General features: G+C 42.5%; 1 protein-coding gene across 1 annotated transcript; it reads left to right on the top strand.

Annotated features, from left to right (window-relative positions):
- The first annotated feature begins 2,684 nt into the window (after window positions 1–2,684).
- Window positions 2,685–7,586, top strand: LOC124681258 (cycloeucalenol cycloisomerase-like). Its single transcript, XM_047216191.1, has 8 exons — window positions 2,685–2,787; window positions 2,869–3,044; window positions 3,205–3,288; window positions 3,805–3,846; window positions 4,318–4,428; window positions 4,915–5,106; window positions 6,267–6,364; window positions 7,070–7,586. The coding sequence occupies exons 1-8, from the start codon at window positions 2,781–2,783 to the stop codon at window positions 7,236–7,238; spliced, it is 879 nt and encodes a 292-aa protein (XP_047072147.1). The 5' UTR covers window positions 2,685–2,780; the 3' UTR covers window positions 7,239–7,586.
- Window positions 7,587–9,517: the final 1,931 nt, after the last annotated feature.

The raw sequence follows: 9,517 nt of genomic DNA, 5'->3' as shown, positions 1-9,517 counted from the left end.
TACTTGGAATAGATTAGCACAACTCAAGCTAGATAGCACCCCTCATATAGTTGCTAGTGCTAATCAATTAAAATTGACTACTCTAGATGGGAACATAGTGAAGTGAAATGACTTTGAAAGAAAGTAAAGTGAAGGTGGATGTGAACAAGAGAAGATAGTGATTTTTGATAAAATTGATGATTGGGTCTGAATGCGATACCCTTCCAATTATACAAGTACCCCCACAATACCTGATTATGGGTAGGGCTTAACTAGAAACTTGTGTATTTTAGTATGGGTTCCCTCTAAACAAACATCATAGGGGTTACGCCGAGGCTGCCTCCGTTAAGTGTGGAATGATGTTAATATGAGGTGAATGTACGGCCCAAGCCCCGTGCAGTTCCCGGGTTGATCGCGGTTTTCACCGGGAGGCCAAGCTCATGGGGAGAGGTGCTCATACTAGCATATATAAGTGAAAGGTTATGGTTGATGATCCGCGTATCGTGTTACGATGATTCGGGGTTATCCTCGACGGATGTAATCAAAAGTTGTGGCACAAGAGTACAACCTCTCGCGAGTGTTAAACCTATTCGAATAGCCGTGTCCACGGTTACGGACAATTGGAAAGGCCATACTATCTCCGTTATCATTAAACTGTTTTGATTCTAGAAAGGAATGGTGGATTGAAAGGTGACATTATGGTGACCCATAATGAGTTGTGGGAATGACACTAATGTTCCCACTTGAGTTAGTCTAGCACATGATTTAGGCTTTTACCAAAGATTTATGAAACTAAAACTTGGCTTTATGCAAATAAACCTAGAGCTTAGCACCCCCTTACACTTAATGAGTATTTATCTTAGAGTTAGTTTGCGAGTACTTTAAAAGTACTCATGGCTTTGCCCTGGCTATTCAAATGCCGGACTTTGAAGAGGAGCAACGATGATCGGGATGACGGACAACAGGACGTCTACGATAACTAGGATCGTCTTCTAACGTCAAGCGTTGCCTGTGGAATAGATAGTCCACTACTACTACGCTTCCGCTACTTATTTGTGATGTTGAACAATCTATTTGTGTAATATTGGATCATGTGATCCCTTGTTGTAAGACTCTATGTGTTGTAATAAATGATGACTCTGAACTACTTACTATTATGTCTCGCAAAAACAATCTTCCTGGGATTGCGATGTATGATGTAATAGGGCATCCGAACTTAAAAATTCGGGTGTTGACAGGCCCCACAATAGTACGTGTCATGAGGTGGCCCGGAGGATGAAGGCCATCCAACGGCGCAGCGACCGGAGGCTGCGACCGCGTCTGCCTCCGCGTGATATACATCATTATCCTTATCTATCCGTGGACTGATCTATCTAAACTGAAACATATTAGGTATCTCCAGCGGGCCGATCCATCCAGTCCTGGGTTGTCCGTTTCGGTCCGCGCGAACTGGCGAACGGGTCGCCGCACACTCCATCGGGGCGACGTAAACGGACCGATCCGTCCGCGTCGACGCATCCGTTCCCCTAATTTTGGAAACTGATGTGTCGAGACGGACATCGTGCATGTCTTGCCAGGCGTGCCACGGGCCCGCAAGTAATCGACCTGACGCAGAAAGGCTGACCGGCAGCCACGCCATCAAGTGCATTGATGCCGTTGGCGTCGGGACGCTTAAGCTTTTGCGCGTGCATTGATGTTGGCCCGATGGCCCCGATGCTCGTGGCCAGGGCTACTTAAGCTGGCCCTGCGCCCGGCGGCTGCACCACTTGTCTCGCCAGATCACTATCCGCAGCCCGCCGCTGGAGATGAAGCTGTCGAGCTGGATGAAGAAGGGCACCCACGACCACAAGGCCGGGTCCTCTTCCGACAACCGCCGCCGCCACCAGGATTCTCCGCCTCGACGGAACCCTGCGTGGTCTCGCCGTTTTCCTCCACGGCCAAACCCTGCACAGTTCGTTGGCCCACAGGCTACGGCGGTAAAATACTAGCTGGGCCGGACAGCGAGACGAATACTATCCACCAGCTGACCTAAACAAATTAGAGCAAGTACAATAAGGTACAGTCAGCTGGCTATAAGAGATAAAATATTATAAATTTGCTTAGTTGGAAGAGAGAGATTAGGAGGGCTCTTATCTTAGTAGCACAACTTCTAAGACGTGCTCCTAGGTACTATGTGAGACTAAAAAGTGGGCCATGTATTGTAAAAGTACTACACTTTTATAGCTCACTATTGTATATGTTGGCTCTAAGTTAGCTATAGATGACATGGCACTTGGCTTATAGCTAGCAGCTGGCTACACTATTGGAATTGCTCTTATGCTAAAAAAAAACCTAAACAAATGAAAATAAACGTTTGGATCTCCGATTGAAGATGCCCTTAAATGGGTCGAGCCGCTCGATGTACGGACGCTCCTCCTCCACGCTCTCGCAGAAGCAAACAATGCTAAAACCAACCGGACACTGTTCATGCGCAGACGAGCAATACTGGTAGAAAACGTTATAAAATCAGGAAGAAATATTATTCTGATCACCCAATCAGATGAACAGTAGGTAGATCCGTATGGCCCCGATCTGGCTTCGCCTCTGGTGGCGACGCCGTGACCCGCCCAGTCCTTGCCGGACCCACCTGTCATCGTCTGAGAGAACCGGCCGCAATTTCCTTCAGTTGGGGTGTCAGTCATCATCAGTGGAGCGCACTTCCGCCAACGCCGAATTGCGACCAGCCTCTTCCCGTCGTCCGCCGCAAACGCACGCAGCATCAGTCACCGGCGGCAGCCCAGGGCTAACAGCGCGACCGGACGATGACAGGTGAGCCCCCGCGCCCGCCTGCGTGCCAAATAGTGTCCCTCCACGTGTCTCCCCGCCTCACCCCAGAGAGAGATCTTGCAGCTGTCCGGCGGCACGCGGGCGCGAAGCCCAGGGGTGGCGGAGGCGGCGCCGCGGGGAAGAACCCGTGGCTGGCGGCGGACGGGAGCAAGCGCTGGGGGGAGACGTTCTTCCTGCTCTACACCCCCTTCTGGCTCACGCTCTGCCTCGGCGTCGTCGTCCCCTTCAAGCTCTACGAGGTACTCGCGCTCGCGGCCCTCGCCGTCTTCTCGATCTACATTTCTGTGACGGAGATTGGATCCTGAAATGGGATTCGATCCTGCCTCTTTGTCTTGTAGTGATTGGATCAGTTTTCTTTTTGTTCAGCTTTCTTGGTTTTTTTGTTGTTGTGATGTGCAGAGGTTCACGGAGCTGGAGTACTTGGTTCTCGCATTGGTGTCAACCCTGCCTGCTTTTCTCCTCCCCCTGTTCTTCGTAGGGAAGGTAATTTGGCATCCTCCTCCCACTTTGGAAGATGTGTTCGATGTGATACTCAGTCTTCACAGGGTAACCATGTCAGAATAAACACCATTTGTAGCAAAAGGTACAATGTTTGCACAGCACCATTACTGTTTAACGAAATCCAGGTGTCTACTGTTCGAGGGGAGTTGAGAAACATTAGGTACATAAACAAAAGTAGCACAGAGGGTGGGGAAAGGTACAAAAGTATTAAATGCTGAGCCGACAAATCCGCAAAAAAATTATAATAATGGGCAGAGAACAGGAGCACAGAGGAGGATGGGCTTCTCTCCTTTGCAGGCTGCAGCTGTCTGATTGAGCTTAAGTTTGGCACTGCATATATTCCTTCAGCATTTATCTTCCTATTTCCTGTCCCAAAACTATACCATCCTATTTTAGTCCATAAAGAATGAAATTTCCAACTTATTATGGTACTCTTCTACTGGTATGCAAAACCATTGACATATTTCGAAGTTAACTTCTATACTTGTTTCATTTCAGGCAGATAGTATTAGAAGTTTGAAAGATCGTTACTGGGTCAAGGTAAGTATTTTCAGTGGATATTTTTTAAGTCCATTTGAGTCCTAGAAATGAACCCTGCCTTGAAAAATCCCACAACTGTATGTAATACGAATATATGATCCTATTTTATGGATCTGATTCAGAATTATATTTTCCACTACAGTTATACCTTAATCTGGTTCAACTTCCGCCCTCTGTAAAAGATGTGGTTGTATAGCAATAGATGTATCAAATATTAAAATTTATTTTGTCAAGTGTCACTCGTGAGTCTTGAAAGCTTTTGTAAAATAAAAATTAGCAAACTTCTGTGGATAAACAATCACTAGATATATATATGTATATTCTTCAGTAAAAAAAATACCCACTCTATTACCAAACTATTAATACGGATAACCTGAGCAGTATTTCTCGTTGTCCATGGGCTTAGTTTTATTTGGTGATGATGTCACATTAATTGTTGTTTGCTAATTGCGTGATACATTTCCATTGCAGGCTAATCTTTGGATCATGATTTTCAGTTATGTTGGCAACTACTTTTGGACACATTACTTCTTCACAGTTCTTGGTGCGTCATATACTTTTCCATCATGGAGGATGAATAATGTAAGATCTTCATCACACAAGGAATTAATGAGTGGAGAAATTTCACCTAGAGCGCTGCTCTGTACAAATGTTTAATTTTGCAACCTACACATGTGTTTGTGTATACTTATAAAATTTATGAACTAGGTTATCATTTTGTAGCTTTGCTTCCACTTCATATTTTCCAATCCATCTGTTCTCCTCTGTAAATCAGGGCTAATTTAAAGGTTTAAGTTTTAGCATATTTGTCGAGTGACATACCCTTGTGCTAACAGTTCTCAGCTAGTTATTGCCTGGTTTAGTCTGCACCACATTTTATACTTTACTGGTACAGACCAGATACCTGTCTGCTCGGTAACCTTCTGTTGTAATTCTGTTTCTAGTGCATTGTGGGATAGTAACTACCATTTAATTTCAATGCCATTTTATTTTCTTAGTAATAGTTATTGCAATGTACTACATGGATTCTATATTTTTGTTTGCAATGCTTACTATTTCATGTTTCAGGTACCCCATACTACATTTCTTCTGGCTCATTCCTGCTTCTTATTGTATCACATGGCATCAAATATGACACTTCGTAGATTGCGTCACACTACAGCTCACCTGCCACAGTCTATTCAGTGGTTGTTTGATGCTGCATGGATTTTAGCATTCTCATACTTCTTTGCCTACTTGGAGACTCTAGCCATTGCAAATGTATGTTCCATGCTCCATCATATTTCTTCATGCATAGACTGCTATGAATATTATAAGTTTTTTCTCCCCAGTCTAGTAGTATTGAACTTTCCTCGCTTTCTTATTGTAGTAATCTTCAATAATTGTGCCTTAATTCTAGAAAATACAAACTATTTTGATTAAATCCAATTTTTTATAAATTTTGTGTGTCTATCTCATGTGGCTTAATTGCGCAAAACACATAGACTCTAACGATATATCCTGGTGGACTAGGTAGATCCCACAGAGCATGCAGATGGTGCCCTTTAGTCTCCAATTATGGGCAACAGTAGATAAGAACTTCTTAATTTTTCTGTTAACTACTATGTTATATCATGTTTGTACATATTGTACATAATTAATATAAATCAGTGATGGTTAGTGCAATTCTTTCGACTCACGTCTACCATTCACTTTGAACATTACGTGCCAGGGATCAGTTCTATGGTGCACCTGGAAGAATTAAAAGGCAGTTAAATACATTTAATAAACTTTTATATTCAAATTAATATATTTTGAAATAGCATCTGCACGTTGCCACTTTATGTTTTGAGAAGATGCTTACTCAGTATTTTTGTTGCTTGACATGGAGAAAAATCGTTAGCTCCTAGTGTAGATTGTATCATCTGATTGACTAAGATTCCATTACCTTATGTCTCGCAGTCTCGCTATTAAAAGGTAGTGATTCTGGGTAATACTGTATTGTTTACATTTTAGTGTCAAACCAAAGGTTTTTGTATCATCCATTTATTTTTCCATGCACGAGAGTTCAAACACTATGGTAGGGTAGTTGCGAAAAAAGAATAAAGCAAAACACTCTGCCCCCATGATGCAACCATTTGTGGCATCACATAACATTATGATTTAGGAAATTTGGATGCACACAACTACAGTATGTCATTTTTTTTCTTTTCTTAGAGAAGCATATCAATATTTGTCCTTCTTAGGGAAGTATGTTATTATTTGTTTTTCTTAAAGAAGCAAGTCACTATTTGATTTTCTTAGAGAAGTATGCCATCTAAATGTTGCTTTGCTTGTATCAGTATCTTCTGCTTCCACATAATTTTATTTATTTATGTATAACATTTTCCCTTTCTGTTCCCCAAGAAACTATATTCTGATGTTGCTGTGGACCTTTGCAGTTTCCGTATTACGAATTCGTTGATCGGGACGCAATGTACAAAGTTGGATCAATGTTTTATGCAATATACTTCCTTGTCAGCTTTCCAATGTTCGCAAGGTAAAATTTGGTCAGAATTTAGACATGTTTTAACAGGTTTCATGGATCATGTTCTCTTTGCTCTTTTTCATAGAGTTGAGCTATGTATCTGTTTATTTAGGAAGGATACTCTTTTTTGTCCTATTTCTGCTATGCACTTCATCTATCATGTCCGTTGAGATTACATTATCTGGTTCCAGACTTGTTCCATTATTTATTACATTATCTGGTTCCAGACTTGTTCCATTATTTGCCAAAACACATCAGTTCGTTCCACATCATAATATGTTCTAGCTTTTTCTGAATCATATGTATCATCTAGACGTGTTTCAGTGTGTCTGTTCACTCATTTCATATGTAGTCAATGTTAAAATATCCAAAACATCTTATAATTGGGAACAGAGGGAGTACTTTGCAGTAGCTGGCTGCTTATCCTTTCAGCTGGGTAGATAGGCCTGTTATTGTCTCTTAACTGTTATAATTTGATCCTTTTTGTGGTAGCAAAATCTCTTGTTTTCACTTTGTCCGAGCTTTTTGTTTTTTGATCCTCACCTGACGGCACACCAAAATCTTGCATCAGTACACTGATTCTTAAGAAACACAACATATATCATTATCAAGACTAATAGGTGCTAAGCATTTATCATTATCAGTACCGGTAGTAATCTGCATAAACACAAGGATGAGATGTATTCAGCTCTATGTAACTCTGCTATTTTGCTTCAGGATCGACGAAAAAGCAGAGAAGTGGGACCTTGGCAGGGTAGCCGTCGACGCTCTGGGTGCAGCAATGCTCGTCACGATAATACTCGATCTGTGGCGCATATTCCTCGGGCCAATCGTACCCATACCCGAATCAAAACGGTGCGGCCAGCCGGGGCTTGCATGGTTCTAGGTGCAGAACGAAAGTGTCTAGTTCATGAACGCCGTGGATTCCTCTTTCTTATGTGTACCGCCGACCATACGGCACTGCTGTTGGTCTGCAAGACTGTCCACTTCTGCATTGGAGATGGAAATTTCTGAGTGAAGGCGTGATTCTTGTCGATGGATGAACTCATTGTTTGCATGTACTAATAGTATTTTCTTCATGGTCATAGCCCCATAGCCGACTGGTCGTAGATATTAAGTTGGGTATTCGAACTCTTGTCGTAGGATGCATGCGCATCGGGCAAATGAATAATCTTTTTCTTTTGTGTTTGGGCGCAGATGAATTAGCTAGTGGTAATAAACATTTGTTGTTAACCTTTCGCAATGGAAAATTCAGACCAAATGCAGGTCAACTAGCAGCCCCGGCTGTCTCAGCTACAAGCCAGGTCTGGAAAACAATCTGGCAACTAAAAATTCCAGGGAAAGTCAAAATTTTCTTATGGTGTGCTCTTCCTGGCATTGTTCCATTACAATTGGTGCTTGCAAACCGACATATTGGCACATCTGGTGAGTGCCCAATCTGTAACCATGGCCTGGGGGACATTTCGCACCTATTGTTTCTTTGCCCTGCAACGAAGGATATATGGCTGGCACTAGGGTTTGATCATACTATCAAAGAGGCTACCATTGTAGATTGATCTGGTTCAGCAGTCTTAGAACATCTCGTGTGGTTAAGGGAGAATAACCTGCAAGGCTTTGATAATGTCGGTTTGAAGTAAGTGATTGCGGTGACGTGTTGGTATCTTTGGTGGATTCATCGGAAAAGAACTGGTGAAGAGACAGCCCTGTCTCTATACCGTTGCAAAACATCCATTCTTGCACTCACACCGGATTCCGGCAAAGCACTGAGTCGCCAAGTGACAAATATTCAGGCTAAGTGGTGCAAACCAGATGCAAGATAGGTACAGCTATATGTTCATGCTTCTTATCATGCAGATTCTCGATCAGGATTGACTGGAGCCGTTCTGCGCGACTACCAAAGGTAATCTGATCACAACATCAAATCTCTATTTCGCACATGTGCCTTCAATGACAATGACGGTGCTGCAGTGAAAGAAGGCTTATCATTAGCCAATAGAATGGGATGCAACTTCATTATAGCTGAATCCAGACTCAACGGAAGTTCTTCGAGCTTGTTCACGAGATGAAGCATGGTGGGACGAATCAGCAGCTATATAAGCAGATTGTGTGAATTTGCCACTGAATATCAGCGGTTATCTAACACTGTCCGAGGAAAACCAACCAGGTTGCTCATAAGTTACCTAGTTTATTTATGCAAATAAAAGTTATTGTAATTAGGCCCCTAGTTTCTTGTTAAGTAAATTTATAAACGATGTAATATGTGTTAGTCATCAATAAAGTCGACAACAGAGTCCTAATAGTTTCCCTAAACCATTTGTTATTATTAACTAAAGAGTTTTTTTTTTTGCGAAACACACCTACTTCGATGTAAAGAGTACAACAGAGAAACACACACATGTTCGTGCACGTGCAATGTCTACAACAGATTTTTTTTTTTTGGAGAACAACTCGATTTTATTAAGTCAGCACACGACCATTACAATCAGCTCTAAGAGCATCTCCACCGGTAGCCCCCAAATAGGCGCCGGCAGGGGCGTCGATACCTCCGTTTGAAGGGCGTCGGCACTGCATCCTCTATTTGGGGAAGCCGTTTCCACACCGGCGCCTCCCAAACGGCGGCCCCCAATTTTTTTTTCTTTTTACAATATTTTGAAACAATATGATCACATTTTATTCATACAATCACACAAATAGAATTAAATTATTCATACAATCAATCAAACAAATAGTACTAAAATTATTCATACAACCCAACAAACAAATAGTACTTAAATTATTCATACAACTCAACAAACAAATAGTACTTACATTATTCATCCAGACAAACAAATAGAAATAAAATCATGCATTGTTGGCTGCTCCTCTCCTCGCCCACAAATGCGCAGCTAGATCCGTCTTCAACTGTGCATGGACACCTGCATCTCGAATTTCATTGTGCATATGAAAAAAAGCAGCGATGCTCTACCTCAGCTAGTGGCCCTTGATAATCAAATGGATGATCATCCTGCACAGGTGCGTCGCGCTCGTTCTCAATGATCATGTTGTGCATGATCACACAGGTGTTCATCACCTCCCACATCTGTGTCTCAGACCAAGTGAGAGCATGACAATGGCGAAACGCTGCTGAAGCACCCCAAAAGCACGCTCAACATCCTTGCGTGCTGC

Source organism: Lolium rigidum, unplaced genomic scaffold, assembly GCF_022539505.1.
Source record: "Lolium rigidum isolate FL_2022 unplaced genomic scaffold, APGP_CSIRO_Lrig_0.1 contig_37881_1, whole genome shotgun sequence".
Taxonomy (NCBI): Eukaryota; Viridiplantae; Streptophyta; class Magnoliopsida; order Poales; family Poaceae; genus Lolium; species Lolium rigidum.
This window is presented reverse-complemented; position numbering and strand designations above follow the sequence as displayed.

Bases quoted from the DNA above. Each gene is read 5' to 3' on its own strand.
- LOC124681258 (XM_047216191.1), top strand. The intron at 5,107-6,266 runs GTATGTTCCATG...GGACCTTTGCAG, and splicing joins AGACTCTAGCCATTGCAAAT to TTTCCGTATTACGAATTCGT. The intron at 6,365-7,069 runs GTAAAATTTGGT...ATTTTGCTTCAG, and splicing joins AGCTTTCCAATGTTCGCAAG to GATCGACGAAAAAGCAGAGA.